General features: G+C 44.2%; 1 protein-coding gene across 1 annotated transcript in view; it reads right to left on the bottom strand.

The window, feature by feature from the left end:
• The window catches only part of LOC133373459 (uncharacterized), a 65,943-nt gene extending 47,808 nt beyond the window's left edge, over nucleotides 1–18,135 (bottom strand). The window contains exons 1-6 of the mRNA XM_061603239.1: nucleotides 18,068–18,135; nucleotides 17,470–17,796; nucleotides 13,594–13,869; nucleotides 8,430–8,750; nucleotides 4,223–4,348; nucleotides 2,768–3,076 (exon numbers count right to left, since the gene is read on the bottom strand). Coding sequence (XP_061459223.1) covers nucleotides 2,768–3,076; nucleotides 4,223–4,348; nucleotides 8,430–8,750; nucleotides 13,594–13,869; nucleotides 17,470–17,796; nucleotides 18,068–18,119 — 1,411 coding nt within the window. The 5' untranslated portion in view covers nucleotides 18,120–18,135. The remainder of the gene's footprint in view (nucleotides 1–2,767; nucleotides 3,077–4,222; nucleotides 4,349–8,429; nucleotides 8,751–13,593; nucleotides 13,870–17,469; nucleotides 17,797–18,067) is intronic.
• Between the last annotated feature and the right edge of the window lie 3,236 nt (nucleotides 18,136–21,371).

A 21,371-nucleotide genomic window follows, 5' to 3' on the forward strand; every position in this document is an offset into this window, starting at 1 on the left:
GAGGACATCGGGTGTGATTAGCCTCCTCCGGTCAGTGGCCTTGGGAGCGGAACACAACCAACCCTCAAGGACCTTTCTGACCCTAAATCTACAGAATGATCCTGCATTCCTCTTGCCTTGGATTAAAGGCCAGCGCAGAGAGTGTCAAGCGATAATTATGACAGAATTAATTTTTGCCCTTTTGAATATAGCATAAATATCAGAATACTTCCAGAACGCATGCCCGCTAGGGCAGTTGTCGCAGCCGCTCCTGTATGAAAGAAATGCAACCTCTAAACATAATGGCCATACGAACAACATAGCAATAATAAAAATTAAATCAATACGTAGCCATTAATGAATATGAAAAGATAGTACTGGCCCACTGGCCTAACAGAGAAAAAGCTCTATCCGAGGGAAACCAGAGACAGAGTGGGCGATGGGCAGCTCCTCAGCTTAACCACTCAGTCACTAGCCCACTGGTACATATTAAGCGTATGCGCTTAAAAAAAAAACAGCACGGCAATATAAGCGCAGGGCTCAAATTTTACAATGACTTGCCCAGAAAGCTAATTTTTTCAGGGCAAAAGGCTCACTGAAAATATTATTAAGGCCACCGCCCAGGACAACTGTCCTGTAAGGGGGGGGGAAACTAAGAATCATCGAAGGCAGGAGTATCGATAGCACATCCGGAGCAAATGGCCACATATGACCAGGCGGTCTCAGGGTGGAATGCAACTAACACCCTTTGGTTTTCATGAAATGGGTTCCCTAATGCACTTGGCCAGAAAATTAATGACAAAGGCAGAAAGGAGGCAAGATATATTCCCAATGGTAATGTCCTGCCCTCTTTAGTAGATAATAAACTGCAAAAGGTATACATCATTCGTTCATTGGGGGGGGGGGAAATGGCCTCATAAGATCAGGTGGCATTAGAGTGAAATGTAACAAACCCCTTTGTGATATTCATAAAATGGGTTCCTGACTGCACGTAAACCCAGACATACCAAGTGATGAATAGATATTGTATTATACTTTGCAGAATAAACGCATGCACAAAGCGCATAGCTCAAATAGCGTTGAGGGTCTGGGGATTTACCCCATAACCATAGCCAAGTGCTGCACTGAACGTATCATGCAGATCTGAAGGGCAGAAGGCCACATATGTACTGCTGGCACTGTAGGAATATAATCCAAGAAAATAAATTCTATAGTGAGCACCCAGGCACCTAAAGGCAGCCAGCCATTATTTGGCATGCCCAAGCTCCTGAATTGACACCAAATTATCAACTACAGCCTGTATCAAAACTTACCTGCAGTTCAGGCTACAGGAGGAAGTCCTCTGTTCTTTGAAGAAAGAACGGCCGTTGAAGAAAATTGGTAGCAGCGCCCAGTGTACACGAGACTGCCATGAAATAGATGCGATTGAAGAGGGTACCTGCATCTTGTGAAACAGGCAGTATACAATTCATATTTGTGGAATAAAGGTAAATTGATTTAAAAATTCCGTGGAAAAGCGTCATAATAAAGATTTACCTAATGCTAGAGGAGCACTTTAATCAAGGACCAATAAACTGTCAATCTCAAATTAAGCATAATGTTTCATTTTAGATATTTCAGGGATAAAACAGAGCATTTAAAACTAAAGGAAAGATATATATTAACCTTAAACATATTGGCTCCCAGAAAGCCACAACTATGAGTTTACCTGGCTGTAGGGCATTTCCTTTCTGCTTGGCTCAGAACGCCACAACAATGAGTTCACCTGGCTGCAGAGCATTTCCTATAAGCTTACATAGCATAGATTACCTTTCTCGGAATCACACCTATTCACATATTTTAAAAACCGCAAAAGAAATATGAGATGTGGGATTTTTCTATACTCACCTTAAAATAAACTATTGCCCTTTAGAGACGCTATTGTAGAAGCATCTATACTTTTCCTCCATGCATAAGAAATGCAACAAATTATGAAGCTACATGATCGAGAACATCATTTTAAAATACAAAACATGCATGCAGGAATACAAACAGAACTAAGTATATAAAATAGATGATATGGGGATAAGCAACAACGAAGATCAATCTAAAACCTACATCCGCAATGCTACCAGCCAGAATAAGCTTCATATATCTATATATGATTATCCATATATCTATAAAGATTTTAAAATTAATTTATATATTATCAAAGTATTTATTCATATAATAATGATAAAATCATTCCATATATAATAAAGAATTTAAGAAATCAAAACAAGCAGACACCCCCCCTTCCAAGCTACTCACCCCTCCTACGCAAAAAAAGCAAAAGGAACGGGGGGAATCTAAATACATATCTATAAATATTAAAATGAATTCATTTATTTATTTATTTAATAATAATAAAATCATATTATATATCTAGAAATATCTGAAAATTAATTCATGTACGTATCTATTTATATATTTAATAATAAAATAATATTATATATAATTAATTAATAAGACAAAACAAGCAGACACCCCCCCACCCTTGTGAGCAACTCACACCTCCCCCATGAAAGAGGCAAAAGGAACAAGGGAGGGGGCTAAGGGGAGGGGTAAATAACCCAACTCCCCACAATCCAAAAAGGGGTGGAAGAATTATGTAGCAGGCTGAATGGAGGGGGGGGTTAATGAAGGTTACCATCCACAAAGGGGGGTTGCTTGTGCAAAGCACTTGCTTAAAACCCACTCTAGCAAGGCCCCAATAGGGTGCAAGGAAGGCCCCTGAAATAAATGGGGTGGGATTGGCGCTGGAACGCACCTGCAAACAGCCAGCTCCAGGAAGAGCTGACAAACGGAAAGGGGCCAACAACAGAAGGCAAAGTGTGAGAAGTCCTATAGAAAGCCACATGTAGGCTCAGCGCAGCAGCAGCAGAGCTAGCAAGCAACACTGCAACCGCTGCCCAGCTGACGCGCGGGAAAAGGGGGCCCAACAAAAGGAAGGCGATGAGGGAGAACTCCAGGAAGCAGCCACGTGCAGGCTCAGCGCCGCAGCGCCAGAGCCAGCCGGCAAGCCGAGGCAGCCGGTCAAACACCGCTGCCCAGCTGACGCGCGGGAGAAAGAGGAAGGCTGCAACAAACAGAAAGAACGCCCGGGAAGTAGGTAAGACGAGGCACTAACGCCAATAGGCAAGCCCCACACCCGCCTCTCAGCTGATGAGAAAGCACCCCCCCAATAGCCCTCCCCTGCGCCTGGCCAAAGTTAAACAAGGCGCGAGGGTACCGGCGGTAGAAAGCAGGAAACCTCTACAAGGAAAATTCACCAAAGACGGTCAACAGCAGGACACCCAAAGAGCCTTTTCGTAACGTGCCGCAAGGCAAAAAAGGCGTGCTCTTAAAGCGGAGCGGGCTATATATAGCCGCTCAAAACCCTTATCCCATTGGTCAAGATACCCCACCTGACCTCTTACACAATTTCTGGAACCTTCCCGAGCCTTCCTAGAAATAGGGTGTAGGCAAACCCGCCCCTACCAAATGGGCAGGACCGTCATTGCATACAAAAATGTGTATATGGGGAAAAATTTACACTAATATGCTAATGAATTTTCATCTGTGGTTTTTTTTAAAGAAAAGAACTGCAAACTGACGTTAAAAAGGTGAACTTAAGATTGCAAAAATTAAAAAGAGAGAGGAACCAGATTCAGCAGATTTGCCCATCCCTAGTGAGGAGCATACAAAACCCACCTTTGTGTTAATCTGTTGTCAGCCAATGGGCCCTTGTAACCACGTACACAGTCATGTGAGATGCAAGGGTAGAATTTGGCAAAGGAGGCTGTCCTCTAGCCTCCGAAGTTCCATTTCAGGTACATATTATAAAACCATTACTTATAATAATGGTTAAGACAATCCATTGTGCTCCCACGTGGCAAAACCAGCTGGTATGTGTATTGGATTTGAAAGTGATTTTATACATTTAATTATTATATTTTTTTAAAAAAATTGTTTTATAGGGCATTTTTTTAATATATATATATATGCAATTGTTTTAACTCTTTTTATATATCCACTTGTTTTACATATGTTTTATTGTCTTGTGAATCACTTGTAGATGCCTTGCAGGGAGCTATTGATAAATGAAATACTATTACTACTAATAATTCTAAATTAACAACAACATCAACAAAAACCTTAGTGAACAGAGTCTGGAGATGAAAACAGAGGTTCTTAGCTTACTTCCCCACCAGATCACTGTGATTGTAATGGTAGTGAGACAGACCACAGTAATAATCAGCCTCGTCTTCTGCCAGGGCTCCAGCGATGGTTAAATAGTTGGCGTTACTGGAGGCTTCTTTGGAGCCAGAGAAACGAGGGGGGACCCCGGAGCCTTGGTGCTTGTTGGAATCTGAATAATGCCACAAGAGGTATCGGGGGGGGTGTTCCCCGGCTTCTGCTGGTACCAGTACACATTTTTGCCACTGATGTTGATTTCACTGTTTGCAACACAGGAGAGTTTCACTGTGTTTCCCGGTGACACAGATGCTGATGCTGGCTGAGATAGCAGGGACTGAGAATTTGCACCTGGAAAAAAGAATATGGGAATAAAAGGTCACCCTCACCCTGCTCTCCAGCTGAACTCACCTGAGCAGTAACTTTAAGGTGTACATGACATGCCCATACCTGTATGCCACATCACTAAGAGGCTAACAATGGGAGCCCAGAACATGGTGCGTAGGTTTGTGGTCCTGCCAAGACAAAAATAATGACAATCCACTGCACTGGATGCCCCTACACTTTTTTGCCCTTTATAGCCATCTTGCTTCTGGAGGCGGAGCAACTGCACTCCGCCCTAATTTTAATCAGCTTTAATTTGATTGGTCCATATGATCCCAAGGAGCTGAAACATAAAAGGTGTCGTTGTTTGTCAGAGTGTTCTCTCACTTAGGTTCAATAAGGGCATTGTGTCAGTTGCTCTCAAACTATGGCAAATGTCTTGGAGGGGATAGGTCAGCTGTTTTGTACTTTTCAAAGGGTGGGAGTCTGGAAATACCTAATAATAAAACTTCCTCTTCATCAAGGCATCCAAAGAACAAATTGTGCCACTCAGTGTTATGAACCTGTTTTTTTTTTCATTTTAAAGGGTTTCACTCCCCTGTTACCTAGTTTGCAGTGCACTTTTCATTTTAATAAATAAAAAATAAATAGGTAGATAAGTGGGGTATTTTTTAGGGCTTTGCACAGCTCCTCCAGTCTTGGCTGACCTAGGGGACACCCAACCCGGACCTGGGTCTAAATCAAATTTTTTTGGGGGGGGTAATATTTAATTAGGGGTTTAAAAACCCTAATTAAATATATGGCCAAGACAGGGGTGGGGGAAGAAGGAGATGTTGCGTCGTCTTTCCCCATAACACACCGCAAGCAGAACAGTTCAGTCCTGTTGGGTGCTGCTTCTCAAGTGCCTTCCGTGTGGAGATGGCACGGTCTTCAGGACTGAATCCTCCACTCACCTGCTGGTCCAAACTGGGTCTGGATTTGGGATCTGGCTGAATCTATCACAGCCCTTGTATTTTTTTTTACACATTCTTCCAAGATGAAACAGCAGTTGGAAAAATGGAAAGCAGAAATGGATAACACCCAGCAGAAAGAGAGGAAACCTCTCATTGCAGGGAGATTAAGAACATCAGAAGAGCCTGCTGGATCAGGCCAGTGGCCCATCTAGTCCAGCATCCTGTCCTCACAGAGGCCAACCAGGTGCCTGGGGGAAGCCCGCAAGCAGGACCTGAGTACAAGAATACTCTCCCCTCCTGAGGCTTCCAGCAACTAGTTTTTAGAAACATACTGCCTCTGACTAGATTAGAACTAGGAATGCAATTATATTCTTCCTGGGAGGCAGGAGGTACAAGCACCCAGTGACCATTAGTTCCCTGGCCAATAGGTGGGACAGGAGTCGGAATGGTCGAAACTGTTGATTTCATTTTTTCTCAGTTTCTCATTTTGCAAACGGTAATTTTGGTTCACCCTATTTCTGCACCAGTTTGTGAAACTTTCTTTTTAAAGTCTGCATGAAAATCTATATGCATTTTGGAGGATATGGCTCCAAAGTATGCATTTTTGCATGCAAGTTTGCCTGGTACACATATGTGGGATAGCAATTCTCCCTAATGCAATGTAGTTGTATATGCTATTTTCACCAATATATACATTTTTGTGCACACCTTTTGGTTGGAGAACTGCACTGTAAAATTCGGTCAAGTGCAAATGTCAAAGGATAGCTATCTTTCTCTTCACCTGTTGGCTCAGGAGATGCAGATTAGATAGGTTCACATTAGATATGAAACGAGTGAATTTCTACCCAACCCCTATGCCAGACTTGCAGCCATCCAGTGAAGTTGGATGTTGGAAGATGCAGGATGGACAAAAGGAAGAACTTCTTTGCACAGTACATAAACTCTGAAATTCACTTCCCCAAGAAGTAGTGAAGGCCACCAACATAGCTGGCTTTAGAAGACAAATTCATGGAGGATAAGGTGAACAATGGCTCCCAGACACCATGGCTCTATTCCGCCTCTACTGTCAGAATACCAGCTATTCAAATACCTTTGAATACCAGTTACTGGGAACCATAGGAGGCAACAGTGCTGTTGCCCTCAGATCCAAAGCTTGGAAAAGTGACTTTTTTGAACTACAACTCCCATCAGTCAATCCAGTGGCCATGCTGGCTGGGGCTGATGGAAGTTGTAGTTCAAAAAAGTCACTTTTCCAGGCTCTGCTCAGATCCTGGTGATGTGCCTCTCATAGGCATCTGGTTGGCCACTGCGAGATTAGGATGCCAGACTAGATGGGCCCTTTTTGGTCTGGTCCAGCAAGGCTCTTCTTATATTCTTATGGTCTGCAGTCTTGGTGAACTCCTTATGAAATGATAACTCAGGATGACAAGACAACACAAACCTTAATCTTTGACAGCAGGAGGGTTTTTTGGCCTCGCTTCTCTCTTGGCTTGTGCCATTGTGCCAGTGAACAATCTTACTTGTTTGAACTTCCTAAAATTGATCTTCCTTGAATTAGCACCATCTTCTTCAGTACAAGGTGACTTGAAGGCCCACCTGCACCCCAGTGATGCAAACGCTGCTACGTTAGGGCAATTGGGGTCCTGCGCCACCCACCTCAGTCTGCTCTCAGCCAACCTGACCTAACTCCTTACAAGCAGTCCCGAGGGGGGGGGGCTTGCCATCAGCTTCCCCTTCCTTGCGCTGTTGCCGTTGTAGAACTCAGCTGGGAGTAGGAGGGGGACAAAACTAGGATTCGTTGGCTCTGCCTGTCATTTGTTCTGGCTCCACTTCATGCCCTTCATGTTAATTTCACGAATAGATTTGTTTTTGTGCTTACCTTTTGGTTGGAGAAACATACCACAAATCTTGGAGAAGTGCAAATTTCCAAGTGTAGCTGCTTTTCATTCCTTGAATCCAGAAGTGCAAGTTAGGGAAATTCACAAGAAAATACAAAATGGGCTAATTTCTACCCAATCCCTAGGATAATAATCATAATCATAATAATAGTGATGATGATGATGATGAAGATGATGAGGATGATGATGAAAATAATGTTTCTAATCATGCCATAACACCAGTTTGGGTGATGGGTGGGAGAGAAAACACCAGAGTAGGAGAGCTCCGTTGTGACTGAGATACCCATCTTGTAATCAGCAGGAATTATTTTCCCTGGAAAGCTAATATCTCTTAGTTCTTCCCATCCTGAAAATCAACAATAAAAATGGAAATGGACTGCCTTCCATTCTGACTTACAGTGACCCTATGAATAGGGTTTTCGTGGTAAGCGGTATTCAGACGGGGTTTACCATTGCCTTCCTCTGAGGCTGAGAAGCATTGACTGGCCCACATCACCTAATGAGCTTCATGGCTGTGTGAGGATTCAAATCCTGGTCTCCCAGGTCATACTCCAGCACCTTAACCACTACGCCACACTGGCTCAAATCAACTTTAAAGGGGTCTAATACAAATCTGCCCTTGCAGGAAAACAATTGTATCTGCTGCTCGTCTGAAACTGGGCAAGATTCATGCCCTTAGACCTCTGCAAATTTCATCCAAATTATATCTTGGCTGTAAGCCAGCCAAGCGTGACTTTGATTTATACATGGATCCGTATTGTGTGTGAGGAAGAGCCAAGTTACTTTGGAACTGCAAGGAAATCTACTTTGGGAGCTCACGAAGATAAGCTTTTGATGGGCCTGTGCCAACTTGTGACCTCAGCAACGACTGAGGCCTGTCCCCAACGCACTTCCACACAGATCCAATGTAAGCGGATTGTAAGCAGCGGATGGGGAACCTGTGGCCCAGTGATGTCCAATTCCCAATTATCAGGGATGATGTGACTTAGAGCTCTGCAGCATCTGGAGGGCTCCCACCTTCCTGTCCTTGTTACACAGCTTGACAACACTTGCTTTTGCTAGCAGGAGGTTTTGGTCTCACTTCCCCCTCTGCCTGCATCACTGTGAGCTGTGCTGCTATCCCACACCTGGCAGTAATAATCGGCCTCGTCCTCGGCTTGGGCGCTGGAGATGCTTAAGGTGGCTGTGTTGCCCGAGTTGGAGCCGGAGAATCGGTCCGAGATCCCGGAGGGCCTGTTGCTATTGTTGTATATTGTGAGTACAGGAGCCTTGTCAGGTTTCTGCTGGTACCAGTGCACAGCCTTGCTCCCAATGCTGTTCCCTTTACAAGTGATCTGAACATTCTCTTCCAGGGACACAGACACTGATGGGGGCTGTGTCACCACATACTGGGCAAAAGATCCTGAAAGAGAAAGGGGAAAATATATATCTCATGATGCATTCATTTTCTTTGTTCAGTTGCTCAGGCAAAGATATTTCCCTCTCTCATACCTGAGAAATAAGTGAGGAAGAGGCAGGCCCAGAGCATGATGGGAATCAAGGTGAGCTCTCCTTCCTAAAGGCACAGAAGCTTCTGATTCGGACCCAGCTCTCTGCTCTCTTAAAACTTGTGGGACTTGTGACCCAGCCCTACATTCAAATCATTTCCCTTGAAAAAGCAGTGCCCCCCTCCTCTCTGCCCCTCCCATGCAAGCAAAAAGTAAAGAGTAGGGGTAAGTGGCAGGCAACAGGACTGCCCCACATTCAAACCATCAGGGTCCTTGTACCAATAGAAAGAGCCAGCAGCCTGCTGTGAATAGGAAACAGTTGTAATCGGAGGTGTAATGCTTTGCAATGTTTCATGGTCTTTGTTGCACTGATATGTGTGTGTGTGTATTGTTTGTATGCCCCATGGGGCATAGAAGAAGAGGTGTTCCTCTCACTTCCCTATCAGATCACATCACGTGCTATCGCCATGCTATGTTGCAGGGTAATAATCAGTTTCGTTTCCCAATGGGGCTCCCAGAAGAGTTATATTGCCCTTTTAAAAAAAGCAAGCGCAGAAACAGTTTTCAATTATATGTATAAAACAGCATTAGACATCTGTCATCACATCCAGTTTCACTGATACCATTGTGCACTCTTCCTCCCTCTCTCTTCTTTCTTACCTGTAAAGTTTCGCCCACTTTCTTCCCCTTAATATTATTATATCTACCCACCCTAATGGATTTTAATGTTTTCTTTTTTCTCCTCACACAGCTACAGCTCATTTCCCAACATCCACCACGTACAGCAGTCGTGTTTATTTATTTATTATTACATTTATATCCTGCTTTTCCTCCCAGAAGTAGCCCAGGGCAGGATGAGTCATACCAGTCTGTCTAATGATAGGGCTGGCCATGACAGGGAAAAAATCGGTCAGTTTCAGTTCTCTCCGTTTTTCTTTTTTTCCAATCTCAAATTCAGTTCTGCAGCAATTTGTGATTTTTTTTCCTTTCAAAAAGATCCTCATGAAAATTCGGCAGCATTTTAGTGTGAATTTCTACTAAATACATTTTTATCTGCAGTTCTGACAAATGTACACATTTTTGCAAGCAATTTCTCCTGATATGATACATTTTTGTATGGTGTCTTCACCAATCTAATCATTTTTATGCACATTTTCCCCTAATACATGATTTTTTGTAAGCATTGTCTGGCTGGAGAATAGCATGGCAAAATTCAGATAAGTGCAATATTCAAAGGATGGCTGCGTTTTGGTTCTTGTATTGTTTTGGAAAGTGCCAATTTGATAAATTCAGCTTTAAACGAGAACTGAATCAAAGTTCTCCCCAGCCCTACCTATGTCTCAATGAATCGGTTAGACTTCCGGGTGCCACAAGGCTCTCTGCTACTTTATCATGCTAACAGACCATCAGGCAGATACACAATCTTCAGGCAACCCTGCACTCATATAGCGGAGAAAAGGAAGAGCTCCCAGGAAGATTCCAGCAAACAATCTTACTTCTTTTAATTTCACAATTGATCTTCTTGGAATTAGCACCATCTTCCTCAGGACAAGGTGACTTGAAGGCCCACCTGCATCCAAATGATGCAAATGCTGCTCCGTTAGGGCAATTGGGGTCCTGCACCACCCACGTCAGTCTGCCCTCAGCCAACCTGACCTGATTCCTTATAAATAGTCCCGAGGTGGGGGGGGCACTTGCCATCAGCTTCTGCTTCCTTGCGCTGTTGCCCTTGTAGTGCTCAGCTGGGAAGAGGATGGGGCAAAAGTAGGATTTCTTGATTCTGCCTGTCATTTGCGCTGGCTCCACTTCATGCCCTTAATGTTGTTTTCATGAATAGACGTGTTTTCTGTGCTTACGTTTTGGCTGGAGAACTGTACCACAAACCTTGCAGAAGTGCCATTTTCCAAGGGTAGTTGTCTTTCTCTTCACTCCTTGGTTCAAGAAATGGAAGTTAGGTCAGTTCATGCTGGAAGTGGGGCAACAGCAACCCCTGTTTGGGTTCTTTTGTTTGTATTCCAGAAGGAAGATAGAGTTTGGGTCCTCCAACTGGCTAGGCTTGCCTACCTTTCCCTGTGCTCTTCTCTACCTAACCTCCTTCCATTGTAAACTGATACACTCAGGGAAGCTGACCTGCGTCTCCTTCCTTTGTCTTCTTCTTTGACTGTCCGGGGAGAGAGGAGACATCTCTGTCTTTGCTCTCTCTCCTGAGCCATGAGGGCAATACCCACATCTGGGCGTTTTGCCTCCAACTTAGTTAGTTAGAACTAGGTATGCCTTTTCTATCTACTATGTATTTCTATAAATAAAGTAGCTTTTCTTATTTTCCTAAGCCTGAAGTCTCAGTGATTTAAATGCAGTGATTTACCTAACGCACACACTGGCACATGCAGCTCAGACTGCTGAGTATATCTGCATATACATATATGTTTCCATAACAGTTCACACGAAAATACAAAATGAGCTACTTTCTACCCAGTCCCTAAGCTGGACTCTGGACCATCCAATGCAGTGGAATGTTGGGAGATTCAGGAATGTGAAAAGGAAGCACTGCTTCACACGGCGCACAGTTCAGCAATGGGATTCACCCTGGCAAGATGTAGTGATGGCTTCCAACTAGGATGGCTTTCACAAATTCATGGAGGATAAAGCTATCACTAGCCACTATGGCTATGTTCTCTACTGCTGGAGGCAGTGTAACTTTGGATACCAGTTGCTGGGAATCTCAAGTGGGGAAAGGTGCTGTTCCACTCAAATCCAGCTTCTGGGCTTCTCATGGGCATCTGGTTGGCCACTGTGAGAATAGGATGCTGGATTAAATGGGCCAGGGGCCTGATCCAGCAAGGCTCTTTTTATATTCTTATGTTCTGCAGTCCTGGGGAACTCCTTATGAAATGACAGAAAACAACATTTATCTATGACAGCAGGAGGTTTCTGTCTCATTTCCCCATCTTCTTATGCCTTTGTGCTTGCTGGATGAAATCAGAATTCCAAACTGCGCAGTAATAGTCAGCCTCATCTTGCTGTTGGACATCAATGATGGTTAACGTGGCTGTGGTGCCAGAGCTGGTTCCAGAAAAGCAGTCTGAAATCTCGGCAGGTCTTTCACTATCCTTGTATATAAGCAGCTGAGGGACATTGTCAGATCTCTGCTGGTACCAGGACACATAGTACTTATTAATATTTCCTCCTGAGCACGTGAGTTCTGCAGTTTGCCTTAGAGACACAGGCTGATGGTGGTTGTGCAACCACAGACAGGGCAACAGACCCTGAAAGAGGAAAAGAAAAAAATGGTTGTTGATGTTGTTGATGATAATGATGATAATAATAATAAATGTTGGTGGTGATGATGTAGCGATGTGATGCTTCCAAAAATCATTTACTACACCCACACCTCTCTCCCTAAGAGAGGGTAATTGACTCGTCAGTGCCCTTGACAGGCGTTGCCTGGACTATAATAAAACTGAGACAAAGGTGCAACAAAGTCTTTCTGGTGAGAGGTTGATAGGAGAAATCAAATTCTAAGAGCCCAGAGTCACTAAGATCGGCCCTCTCGTTACCTGAACAGTAAGTGAGGGCCAGAAGGAAGGGAGACCAGGCCATGATGGACATTGCAGAGGAATGATCTTTGCTGTGACAAATGGTGCATCAGAAAGGCTTTCCTCCTTGTTCTTAAACCCCAGGAGGTTCTTTTTATGCAAATCTGCCCCATCTTGATTGGGTGCTAACAATGCCACAATGTCCATGGGGAAGAACCAAGACTGGGTCTTCTTATGTTCCTCCTGCGTAAGTAACTCCTAACGATTAAGGGCATCCACTGGATTATCATGAATCTCAACTCTTGAGGCGAAATGGCATGCTTTACAAGAGGATAAGGCAAATACATGGAGGATAAGGCTATCAATGGCTACCAGTCATGATGGCCAGGCTATGCTATGCCTCCTCAGTTAGAGGCAGCTTGCTTCCGAATACTAGTTGCTGAAAACTGCAAGAGGAGAGAGTGCTGTTGCATCCAGGTACAGCTAGCATCTTGATGGCCACTGTGAGGACAGGATGCTGGATTAGATGGGCCACTGGCTCTATCCAGTGGGCTCTTCTAATGTTCTTATTCCTTACATTTTGGGGCTTGGTGAGAGGGATTATTATGAGGTGGCATAATTTTAATTACCAAATACCAAAACGGAGACAAGATATCAAAAAAGGCTGCAGACAAGCATCCAATGAAGCTGAATGTTGGAAGATTCAGAATAGACAAAAGAAAGTACTAATTCCCACAGCACATAAACTCTGGAATTTGCTTCCCTGGGAGTAGTAATGGCTACCAACTTGGATGATTTTAAAAGGGAATTAGAGAAATTCATGGAGGACCAGGAAATCAGTGGCTTCTAGCCATGATGGCTATGCTTTGCCTCCACTATCGGAGGAAGTATGCTTCTGAATATCAATTGCAGGAAACCACAGCAGGCACTTGTTCTCTTGTGCTCAGGCCCTGCTTGTGGGCTTCCCATAGTCATCTGGCTGGCCACTGTGAGAACAGGATGCTGTACTAAGATGGGCCTCTGGCCTGGTCCAGCAGCCAGGCTCTTCTTATGTTTTAATCTTCTGCATTATTATGTTTTTATTTCCTGGGCAACTTGTTATTAAATGTAAACACAGGATGATAGAAAGAACACACATTTATATTTGATGGCAGGTGGTTTTTGTCTCACTTCTCCTCCTGGATGTAGCATTGTGCTTGCTGGCTGCCATCATCATCCCAACCTTGGCAGTAATAGTCAGCCTCATCTTGCTGTTGGACATCAGTGATGGTTAACGTGGCTGTGCTGCCAGAGCTGTTTCCTGAAAAGCGGTCTGAAATCTCGGCAGACCTTTCCTTGTCTTTGTATATAACCAGCTGAGGGGCATTGTTAGGTCTCTGCTGGTACCAGTGCACATAGTGCTCATCTACCTTTTCTCCTGAGCAAGTGAGTTCCACAGTTTGCCCTGGGGACGCAGAGACTGATGGTGGCTGGATCAGCACATATTGAGCAATAGAACCTGAAAGAGGAAAAGATAAATAATAATCATTAAAAACAATAATTGTGCCATAGAGAAGTGATGCTCCCCCAAAAAACATCTGGTACACACATACACACACCCCTCCGCAAGAGAGGGGAACTGACTTAGCCCCATGGCAAATCAATCCATGTGGCCCAGACTTCGAACCCAAGATTGGGGCCATGGGATGACAATGGGATGAAACTTAGAAGTTGTTGGCAGAAGAAATCAAAATTTAGCATGTAAGAGAAACCAGGATGGGCCCTCTCATCACCTGAACCATAAGCGAGGGCCAGAAGGAAGGAAGATCAGCCCATGATGGACATTGCAGAGGAATGATCTTTGCTGTGACAAATGGTGCATCTGGGTGGCTTTGTTTCTTGTCCTTAAACCCCACCAAAGTTCCGGGAGGTTCTTTCTATGCAAATATGCTCCCTGCTGATTGGGTGCTGACTTTGCCACAATTGACATGGGGACAGGCCATAGCTCAGTGGGAAAGTATCTGCCTTGCATGCAGAAGACCTCAAGTTCAGTCTCTGGAATCTCCAGGAATGGCTTGGAGGGACCCCCTGCCTGAAACGCTGGAGAACCACTGCCAATCAGTGTAGACAATCCTGAGCTAGATGGACCAATGGTCTGATTTCCTATGTTTGTATAGCTCTGACTGGCAGCAGTTCTCCAGGGTTTCAGGTAGGGTTTTTTTCCCCCCAGCCGTACCTGGCGTTGTGGGGGATTGAACCTGGGGCTTTCTGCATGCAAAGCAGATGCTCTGCCTCTGAGTTACATCCCTTTGACTGTCATCCACACCACAATGCCGAGCCTGGAGGCCCTACCTGTGCTGTTGCTTCCCGCCTTATACATTTGCCCCCAGACAGGTAGTCTTCCTTTCTTCCCTTTGGTATTAGCTCTGGCTCAGCAGTGCAATTGATCAAACCTCTGTGCCAGGTGTCCAAACTCACCGGCTTCATTATCTTATTTATTTTATTTTATTTTAAAATATTTCTATCCCGCCTTTCTACCCTACAATAGGGCACTCAGGGCAGCTTACAAAAATAAAATCAAACACGTACATAACAAAATTGTAAACAGTTAAATCACAAAAACATGAAAATAAATTAAAATGCATAAGATACAATATACACACACACATATATACATATATAGGGAGTGGTACTAAAGGGACTACAAATGTAAAATCTAATGTAGAAGGCATAAAATCAGTGTCAGGCTCTACCTTCAGTCCCTAATTATGTCAGCCGTACCCCAGATTTCTGATCACCGCCACTCCTGAATCCACACCAGCAACAGTAACAGCAGCGGTCGACAATGCCAGGGCTGTGCTGCTGTGCTGCGCCAAATGAGAACGAGGCAAGCGTACTTCATCTCTTGTTAGTGGGGAGAGAGGGAATGTGTTGGAGAAAGGGCCACAGATCAGTGGCAGAGCATCTGCCTTGCATGCGAATGGCCCCAGGTTCGATCCCTGGCATCTCCAAGTAGATCTGGGAATGTCTCCTATCTGAAACTCTAAGGACTGGCTGCCAGTCAGTGTAGACAATACTGCACTAGACAGACCGATGGTCTGACTCAATATAAAGCGGCTTCTTATGTTCTTGTTTCACATGCCTGCCTTCTAAAATAAACAATGCACTACAGCAAAGCCGTCCCCCAATGAATAATCTGTCCCAAGGGGCATGCGATGGTGGTGGTGGAATCATGTGAGACAGTGGGAGGGGTGGGTTAGTGCCTTGCAGCATCATGTGGGTCAGCTGCCTTGTCCTGGTTGCATGGAGCGAAGCTGCTCGACTCCAGTGCTTAACAGATCACTGGCACCCTCTAGAGGTCCTTATGGGAAATGCCATGAAGGTTTTTAGAGTGTCTTATTTCACCATATTTCCAGGTTGTCTCTCACAGATCTGAAGTCTACGTGGGTTGGAGATCAGGACAGTTGAAGGGAAGTACTTCTTCACACAAGATATAGTTAAATTATGGAGTTGTTGACCACAGGATGTAGTGATGGGCTGGCTGCCAACGTAGATTACTTTAAAGGGAGCATTAGAAAAAAATGCATAGAGGATAAGGCTTTCGGGATGAGGATTACTTATGATGGGTATATATCAGAGGCAGCATGCCTTTAAATAATTGTTACTGTGGAAGATCAGGTTGCAAGTGCTATTGATCTGATATCCTCCTTGTGGACTTCCATACAAACATACAAGCAAGTAAGCAAGCACACAAACAAATCCCAGCACATAATTTTAGGACAATTTCACCAAATGTGAAGAAATTCACCAATGGAGTGTAAAGATCTCTAAGATTTATCACACCTATTCTTATGTATTTTATTAAGTTGAGCACATGGTTAGGGATGAAGGAAAGAATATTTTGCAGTGATTTTTTTCTTTCACGTTTCTACATGGAATCAACGTAGGGCATTTTGGGAATATGGTATAACCAGTATTTTAGGGCATTGTTATCTGAAACATTTTCCCGTAAAGTTCTTTTTAAATGATGGTCAACAGGCCATCTGCTGATCTTATTTTCTTGACAAAGGGATTGGTTCTCGACTTACAGCGTAATCCTAATAATTTCTACTCAGAGGTAAGTCCTATTGAATTCAGTAGTGCTTACTCCTAGGTAAGTGGGGTTAGGATTGCACCATTACCCATTAGGCTTAAAGAAGTCTGACTGAAACGAATAGGTCTTCAGTTAGTAAATCTGATTGATTTCAGTGGGTCTATTCCAGAGTTTCCCAACTGTGGTCCGTGGACCATCAGTGGTCCATGAACTTCATTCTGGTGGTCCACTGTGTGTCTGTGAAGAACGATGGGTGCAGCAACTGCTCTGTTATTTTTAGAACCTGGTGGCCCACCTGCAAGGTGAGTGGGACGGACCAGAAGTGATGGGGGCAGGAGGCATTTAAAAGAAGTAGAGAGGATTAGCCATGAAGTTAATGGGAGGATGGAATTAAGACTTTTAACCTTGATTCCACTAAAAAAACACACCATACAGCATCTAGGAAAGCTCATTACAATTGCTCCAACAGGCAGAAGAAAATCATTAGAAGGTCTGCTAAGACCCTCTGCAATTTTCAAGTGGTCTGTGGGGGGGGAGAATGTAGGAGCCACTGGTCTACTCTAAGTATGAATACATCTGAAGCCAAAGTTAGAAATAATAACTAGAACCACTCCACCCCGTTTTACTCTCCACCTCTTCCCTCGTCGCCTCCTACCCACCCACAGGGCATGAGGGAAGAGCGACTCTGCACAGAAGCCCAGTTTGAGACACATGATCTTCATCCACAAATCAGAGGAGCAGAAGACTTCCCCTGCTCTCCCCCCTCCCCCAAGTAGTGCCCAAAAGTAATGCTGGAAACATTACAATTACTCCACAAAAGTAATAAAATTACTCCTAGTTCCGTTACAATAAAAAATGTAAAGGAATTACCCACTCATTCCTCAAAAAAGTAATGAATTACAAGTAATTCATTATTTGTAACTAATTACTTCAAAGCTCTGGTTTTTATCTCCTGGGCAACTCGTTATTAAATGAGAACTTAGAATAATAGAAAGAACACACACACAGGGTTTTTTTTTGTCTCACTTCTCCTCCTGGATGTAGCATTGTGTTTCTGTCTGCCAACACGATCCCAAACTTGGCAGTAATAGTCAGCCTCATCTTGCTGTTGGACATCAGCGATGGTTAACGTGGCTGTGCTGCCAGAGCTGTTTCCTGAAAAGCGGTCTGAAATCTCGGCAGGCCTTTCCTTGTCTTTGTATATAACCAGCTGAGGGGCATTGTTAGGTCTCTGCTGGTACCAGTGCACAAAGTACTTATCAAACTTTTCTCCTGAGCAAGTGAGTTCCACAGTTTGCCCCGGGGACGCAGAGAGCGATGGTGGCTGGATCAGCACATACTGAGCAAGAGAACCTGAAAGAGGAAAAGATAAATAATAATCATTAAAAACAATAATTGTGCCATAGAGATGTGATGGTCCCAAAAAACATCTGGTACACAAACACACACACCCCTCCGCAAGAGAGGGCAATTGACATAGCCCCTTGGCAGATCAATCCATGTGGCCCAGACTGCAGACCCGAGATGGGGGCCATGGGATGACAATTCTTTGTGCTCAGAATTTGTTGGCAGCAGAAATCAAAATTTAGCATAAAAGAGAAACCAGGATGGGCCCTCTCATCACCTGAACCGTAAGCGAGGGCCAGAAGGAAGGAAGACCAGCCCATGATGGACATTGCAGAGGAATGATCTTTGCAGTGACAAATGGTGCATCTGGGAGGCTTTGTTTCTTGTCCTTAAACCCCAGCAAGGTTCCGGGAGGTTCTTTTTATGCAAATATGCTCCCTGCTGATTGGGTGCTGACTTTGCCACAATTGACATGGGGACAGGCCACAGGTCAGCGGGTGAGCATCTGCCTTGCATGCAGAAGACCTCAAGTTCAGTCTCTGGAATCTCCAGGAATGACTTGGAGGGACCCCACTGTCTGAAACGCTGAGAACCACTGCCAATCAGTGTAGACAACACTGAGCTAGATGGACCAATGGTCTGATTTTCTAAGTTTGTATAGCTCTGACTGGCAGCAGTTCTCCAGGGTTTCAGGTAGGGTTTTTTTCCCCCCAGCCGTACCTGGCGTTGTGGGGGATTGAACCTGGGGCTTTCTGCATGCAAAGCAGATGCTCTGTCCCTGAGTTACGCCCCTTTAGTATGTCATCCTCACCAGAATGCAAAGCCTGGAGGCCCTACTGGTGCTGTTGCTTCCCGCCTTATGCATTTGCCCCCAGACAGGTAGTCTTCCTATGTTCCCTTTGGTATTCGCTCTGGCTGAGCAGTGGCACTGAACAAACCTCTGTGCTGGGTGTCTGAGCTCACTGGCCTCACTGTTCTAATTATGTGAGCCCTACCCCAGTTTTCTGATCAGCAACACCCCTGAATCCACATCAGCTGCAATAGCAGCAGAGCTGCACTGCCGTGCTGCCATGCTGTGTCAAATGAAAAAGAGGCAAGCGTACTTCATCTCTCGTTAGCGGGGAGAGAGAACGTGTTGGGGAAAGAGCCACAGATCAGTGACAGAGCATCTGGCCCCAGGTTCAATCCCTGGCATCTCCAAGTAGATCTGGGAATGTCTCCTGCCTGAAACTCTAAGGACTGGCTGCCAGTCAGTGTAGACAATGCTGCACTGGACAGACCAGTGATCTAACTCAATATAAAGTGGTTTCCCATGTTCCCGTTTCACATGTCCCCCACGAATAATCTGTCCCAAGGGCCATGCAGTGGTGGTGGTGGAATCATGCAAGAAAGCCGGAGGGGTTAGGATTAGTGTCATGCAGCATCATGCGGGTCAGCCTCCTCCTCCTGGTTGTAGGAAGCTAATCTTCTCAACTCCGGTGCTCAATAGATCATTGGCACCCTCTAGAGGTCCATAATGGAAATGCCACGAGGGCTTTTAGTTTCTTATTTCACCATATTTCCAGGTTGTCTCTCACAGTTCTGAAGTTAATGTAAGTTGGAGATCAGGACAGTTGAAGGGAAGTACTTCTTCACACAACATATAGTTAAATTATGGAGTTGTTGGCCACAGGATGTAGTGATGGGCTGCCAGCCAACGTAGATTACTTTAAGGGGAGGATTAGAAAAAAGCACAGAGGATAAGGCTTTCGGGATGAGGATTACTTACGATGGATGTATATCAGAGGCAGATGCATTTAAACAATTGTTTCTGTTGAAGATCAGGTTGAAAGTGCTATTGATCTCTTCTCCTCTTTGTGGGCTTCCACACAATCTTCCGTACAAAACATAAAAGCAAGCAAGCAAAAAAACCCAGCACATAATTTTAGGACAATTTCACCAAATGTGAAGAAATTACCACTGGGGTATGAAGATCTCTAAGATCTATCACACCCACTGTTATGCATTTTATTAAGTTGATCACATGGTTAGGGATGAAGAAAAGAACATTTTGCAGTGATTTTTTTCTTTCATGTTTCTACATGGAATCAACGTAGGACATTTTGTGAATAGGGTATACCCAGTATTTTAGGGCATTGTCATCTGAAACATTTCCCCATAAAGTTATTTTTAAATGATGGTCAACAGGCCATCTGCTGATCTTATTTTCTTGACAAGGGATTGGTTCCTGACTTACAACGTAACCCTAACAATTTCTACTCAGAAGTAACTACTATTGAATTCAGTTGTGCTTAGTTAGGTGGGGTTAGGATTGCAGCATTATCCATTAGGCTTAAAGTAGTCTGATTGAAATCGATAGGACTTCAGTCAGTAAATCTGATTGATTTCAGTGGGTCTATTCCAGAGTTTTCCAAACTGTGGTCCATGGACCACCATGAACTTCATTCAGGTGGTACATAGTGTGTCTGTGAAGAATGACGGGTGCAGCAATTGCTCTGTCATTCTTAGAACCTGATGGACCACGCACAAAGTGGGTGGGATGGACTGGAAGTGATCGGGGGAGGAGGCACTTAAAAGGTGTAGAGAGAATTAATCACTAAGTTAATGGGAGGGTGGAATTAAGAGTTTTAACCTTGATTCCATTAAAAAACTCATGCAGCTTCTAGCAAAGCTCATTACAATTGCTCTAAGAGGCAGAAACAATAATTAAATAGTCTGCCAAGACCCTCCAGAATTTTCAAGTGGTCTGTTGGGGAAAAGTGTAGGAGCCACTGGTCTGCTCTAAGTATGAATACACCTGAAGCCAAAGTTAGAAATAATAACTAGAACTTTAAAAAAGTAATTATGTATGGATGTGAAAGTTGGACAGTGAAAAAAGCGGATAAGAAAAATCAACTCATTCAAAATGTGGTGTTGGAAGAGAGCTTTGAGCATACCATGGACTGCGAAAAAGACAAATAATTGGGCGTTAGAACAAATTAAACCAGAACTGTCACTAGAAGCCAAAATGATGAAACTGAGGTTATCATACTTTGGACACATCATGAGAAGACATGATTCTCTAGAAAAGACAATAATGCTGGGAAAAACAGAGGGGAGTAAAAAAGAGGAAGGCCAAACAAGAGATGGATTGATTCCATAAAGGAAGCCACAGACCTGAACTTACAAGATCTGAGCAGGGTGGTTCACGACAGACGCTACTGGAGGTCACTGATTGATACGGTCGCCATAAGCCGTGATCGACTTGAAGGCACATAACAACAACAGATATAGAGTACCCCCTTCCCAAGAGTGTTTTAGGTATAAATAAGGGACTCCTAGACTGGGGACATTAAGCCTCAAGGGGGCTGAAGAAGCCTCCAGGAAACCATCAAGAAGAGAACATCAATCAAGAGCTGTGTCCCCTCCCAGACAAGAACCCTCACTGCAGCTGTTCCACAGGCTTCCAGCATGCAGGGAGATGAATGTAAGACAAGAGCAACTACAGACTGGCGCGGGGGGAGGGGGGGGAAGGCAGAGACCTGCTAGCTATTAGTTTCGTTGTAGTGTTTTACTGCTTGCAAATGACAGTTTGATGTAAG

This window comes from Rhineura floridana, chromosome 19, assembly GCF_030035675.1.
Source record: "Rhineura floridana isolate rRhiFlo1 chromosome 19, rRhiFlo1.hap2, whole genome shotgun sequence".
In the NCBI taxonomy this organism is placed as follows: domain Eukaryota; kingdom Metazoa; phylum Chordata; class Lepidosauria; order Squamata; family Rhineuridae; genus Rhineura; species Rhineura floridana.